This window comes from Topomyia yanbarensis, chromosome 1, assembly GCF_030247195.1.
Source record: "Topomyia yanbarensis strain Yona2022 chromosome 1, ASM3024719v1, whole genome shotgun sequence".
Classification (NCBI taxonomy): Eukaryota; Metazoa; Arthropoda; class Insecta; order Diptera; family Culicidae; genus Topomyia; species Topomyia yanbarensis.
Window position 1 is genome coordinate 82,293,463 of NC_080670.1, and position 4,759 is coordinate 82,298,221.

At 45.7% G+C, this 4,759-nt stretch overlaps 1 protein-coding gene across 1 annotated transcript; it reads left to right on the top strand.

Annotated features, from left to right (window-relative positions):
- Positions 1-2,284: 2,284 nt before the first annotated feature.
- On the top strand, positions 2,285-4,174 carry LOC131696305 (uncharacterized protein K02A2.6-like). The gene has a single exon (XM_058984851.1). The coding sequence runs from the start codon at positions 2,285-2,287 to the stop codon at positions 4,172-4,174; it is 1,890 nt and encodes a 629-aa protein (XP_058840834.1).
- Positions 4,175-4,759: the final 585 nt, after the last annotated feature.

A 4,759-nucleotide genomic window follows, 5' to 3' on the forward strand; every position in this document is an offset into this window, starting at 1 on the left:
TGCGAGATGAGGGACGAGATTCGACAATTGCGACAGCAATCCGACGATAATAGAGCCCTAGCGCCTCAGGGGTCTGATGCTTTTTCAAAAGCTACTGAAACGCTAATGGGTGGGATTGCTTCACTGACAACAATTTCGTCAGTTTTAAGAAAGACGGTTCAAGAAGTTGTCTCACTTCGTGAAACCGTCAGTGAACTTCGGGCACTAGTACATCAGAAGGAAAGTACTCCAGAGATGGATCTGCAGACCGATCTGGAAGATTTGCGTTTGATGGACGTACCCGATTCACTTGATGCACCAGATATTCCTCGCCCAACACTGGCGCCCAGTCCCGATCAATTTGTGTTGAAGCGAGGATTCTCGGGTCAACAAAATATATGTCCATCACTTCCAATCGAGAAACCGAAACAGAATACCGAATTCACAGCCCCGTACCAAACTCAGAAGCAGCCTCACGTTCCTGAATGGACCGAACAGCGGACGGGACCATCCTATCCGAACTTTTCAATATCTACCAACGCGGGAAACGGATCGATGGCAGCCCCAAGAAATTACTCGCGTAACCCGCAACGCGTCGCTGATTGGAAAATTCGGAAGTATGCTGGAACTGATGAAGGAACGGGACTAAATGAATTCTTGGACACCGTAGCGAGTTACGCTGCGTGTGAGCAAATGTGCGAAGACGAACTTTTCAATTCTGCGATGCATTTGTTCACTGGCAATGCTTTGACCTGGTATCAGGCTATGCGTGCGCAAAACCGGTTGTTTAACTGGAACCATCTTGTTTGCGAGCTCAAGGTAAATTTTGTTCATCCTGAACTTGATGCTACGCTCAAAATGAAGGTTCTCCAGCGCCGACAGATGCGTAACGAATCTTTCCAGGAATACTTCCTGGAAATGGGAAAAATATTTCGCGCTATGACGGTTCCAATGGCACTGAGCGAAAAACTCGACGTGCTCAAGCGGAACCTGAAAGCCGATTATAAACAAATGCTGATTCTCAGGCCAGTGAACACGCTTTCAGAATTGATGAGTCTTGGTAAATCGATCGACGCCTCCAAGATGCCGATTTATCAGAAAGTTTTCGGTTGTTCTCGGGAAGTTGCTGCTTATTCTGATAATCCACCACAAAACAAACAAAAACAAAATAATCAAAACCAAAAGGGAGGTGGACAGAATAACGGCAACGCAAAATCCAAAACGTTTTGGAGCAAGAATGCCAAACCGGCAGGTCTCGATTCAAACAAGCCTCCTTATTCTGTATGCATTCGTTTCAGTTAACTGTAATATGTTCAGTGTATGTAAAAACGTCAGATGTAAAATAAAGATGTCTTTTGATTATATGCGCCCACCGCGTTTGCGCTCGATAGTTAAACGGTGTTACTAAATTTTTATTAAACAGTCCTTACGATATTCCGGCCGTTCAGGTGCCGCATTGGAAGCTAGTACGGTAATGCTCATAGCAACACAATAAGTGGTGTCAGAAGTGGGATTATTCCCGAAAACCTCCAGCGTTCCGAAAGTGAGGTTAGAACCCCCCGAAAACCACGTTTTTTCTGAGCACCCAAAATGGCTCAAGCAACTCCAGAACTTATGGAGACACTGTCTGCAATGATCGCTCAGGCTCTGAAAGCATCAATTGGAAGTGTCGTCCAACAAGCACCTGTTTTTAATTCGGCCGGAGAACCTGCTGCTCCATCGCCGAAAGTGCCTACGTTCACCATGTCAGAATTCCGTTCCGGGGAAGAATCGTCTGTCTCCGACTACTTCAATCGTTTCGAGTGGGCACTGCAGCTAAGTCGCATTCCCCAAAACCAGTATGCAAACTATGCCAGAGTGCATATGGGGGCGGAGCTAAATAAGGCATTAAAATTCCTCGTGAGCCCCAACGATCCTGCAGAGACGACATATGAGGATTTACGCACCACACTCACAGACCACTTCGATCGCGCAAAGAATAAATTTGTCGAGAGCATCAAGTTTCGTCAAATCGTACAGCAAAAGGACGAAGCCGTCGCCCAGTTTGTCCTACGTCTTAAGCAGGGTGCTGCAGACTGTGAATACGGCGATTTCCTGGACCGTATGCTGATCGAACAGTTTCTACATGGACTTGAAGCACGAGATATGTGCGACGAAATAATCGCGAAGAACAGCAACGTTTAAGGCAGCGTATGAAGTAGCGCACACGCTGGAAGCAACCCGGAACACGGCACGAGAAGTCAATGCTGGAACACCATCAGCGAATGTCGAGGGCACGAACAAGCTTGGATTCGAAACTCCAAGAATGAGGAAGTTTAGTCGACGTGCCTCCCCACCACACCAGAAGCCGCATCCTCATCAGCAAGGACCATCGGATGAAAAACTACGAAGCGACCGTCACCATGACAGAGGATCAAGCAGCTGCAATGGTTGTGGAGGACAACATATGCGGAATCAGTGCCGTTTTCGCGATGCAAGATGTAACAAGTGTAACAAAACAGGTCACATAGCTCGGGTCTGTCGATCAGCAAGGTCGACGTTTCAAAACGATGCAACTGATCAAATACAGTCGTCAGAGAATCCAGCGTCCGAAGTCGATGTGGTACAAACACTCGGTCAAGTCTGCGACACAACTGCTGTCGGAAAGAAGATGATAAACGTTGTAATCGACGGCCAGCATCTGCAAATGGAGCTTGATACTGGTGCTCCGTGTGGAATAATTTCAGAGGCAAAGCTTAGAGGAATCAAGCCAAATTTTTCGTTGCAACCATCAGATAGACACTTTTCAAGCTACTCGGGCCACCGTATCAGTTGCCTCGGTCGTGTACCAGTTAACGTATCCATTGGATCGACAACGCGCAAATTAAATGTATATGTTGTGTCTGGCGAATCCGACCCTCTCTTTGGACGTGAATGGATTGCTCAGTTTACTAGCCAGATTAACATCAACCAAATGTTTGCTCCATGCGCACATATCAACGTGCTAACGCATTCTGAACTATCTCCAAATCAAGAAGTGCAGTTGTCAGAACTGCTCGATAAGTACGAAGAAATCTTTAGTGACGTTGCCGGCAAGCTAGTTGGGCCTCCAGCAAAAGTACACTTGAAACCGGGTTCATCCCCTATTTTTGCTAAGGCTCGTGAGGTTCCATTTGCTCTACGAGATCGTTACGCTACCGAAATCGAGAAAAAGATCACCGCAGGATTTTACGAAAAGGTGGACTATTCGGAATGGGCTTCGCCGACACACATCGTTGTGAAGAAGAACGGGGGTATACGTATAACAGGCAACTATAAACCTACTGTTAATCCGAGGATGATAATCGACGAGCATCCAATCCCGAAAGTCGAAACAATTTTCAACAAACTAAAGGGAGCCTCTTTGTTTTGTCATCTAGATTTAACCGATGCCTACACACATCTGCCAATCGATAACGAGTTCAGTCATGTGCTCACACTAAATACTACGACCCACGGCCTCATTCGCCCCACGAGAGCCGTTTACGGTGCAGCGAATATTCCGGCTATTTGGCAACGTCGAATGGAGAGCATTCTTCAAGGTTTGGATAACGTTGTCAGCTTTTACGACGACATCATCGTCGCCGCAGACAACTTTAGCGATCTTCTGTTAACCCTCACAGCGACAATGGATAGGTTGAAGCAAAACGGGATACGACTCAACCGATCAAAATGTATCTTCGCTGTTTCATCTTTGAAATGCTTAGGTCACAGAATCGATCGTCACGGTCTGCATAAATCTGACAAACACATCGAAGCAATTCGCGACGCGCCACGACCTGAAACCACCGAGGAGTTGCAGCTTTTTTTAGGTAAGGCAACCTATTACAGTGCGTTTATTCCGAATCTCTCCTCTAGAGCACGAAGCATGCGTGACATGCTGGTCACCGACACGTTTGAGTGGACTGTTGAGGCAGACAAGGCGTACCAAGATTTGAAGCAGGCACTTATCTCTCCGCAAGTACTGATGCAGTACGACCCAACATTACCACTAGTTTTGGCAACAGACGCAAGCAAGACAGGACTCGGAGCGGTACTTTCCCATTGCCTGACTAATGGAACGGAACGACCGATAGCATACGCCAGTTGCACGATGTCCAAAACAGAACAACAGTACCCACAAATCGACAAAGAAGCCCTCGTGATAGTGTGGGCGGTTAAAAAGTTTTTAATGTAGAATACATTTTAGCTTTCAATATAGGGGTCCCGTTTCAAAATATCGGCTGCGGCGCCGCGTCAGATTTTGAACGTTAATAATTTTTATCATACTTAACAGAATGATTTGATTTTTAGGCCAATTTGTTGAAAATATGTTCCTCTATGCTGTATTAAAATTTGAAGTATGTATAACATGCACTAATAACAAAAAATTGTGTTTTGAAAAATCTTTCGAAAACGACTCGGAAAAGTGAAAATTTTCAGCCCATCCCGCACAGAGCCGTCACTTTGGTAGACCAACCGAACAATAAAATAATGAAAAGTTTATATATAGGTCCACTACATGTTTGTTCCTATGATTATTCGCATTGGGTTGCTTGACGAGAGCAGTTGGTGGGGGAAAGACAGCATATTCCTTTGGTTAGGCCATTAGAAGCCGGACGGAAAGGAAAGGCTCATGCACGGCACGAGAACGAGCGAGAAAGCGATAGTAGTGCATATTAGCGCGATTATAAAAAATATCTGTCGGTCGGTTTTTCTCATCATTCGTATTCGTTCAAGTCAGTGTTGCCACAATTAAATCTGTACCGGGAGTTGAAAAATC

Bases quoted from the DNA above. Each gene is read 5' to 3' on its own strand.
- LOC131696305 (XM_058984851.1), top strand. From the start codon at position 2,285: ATGAGGAAGTTTAGTCGACGTGCCTCCCCACCACACCAGAAGCCGCAT.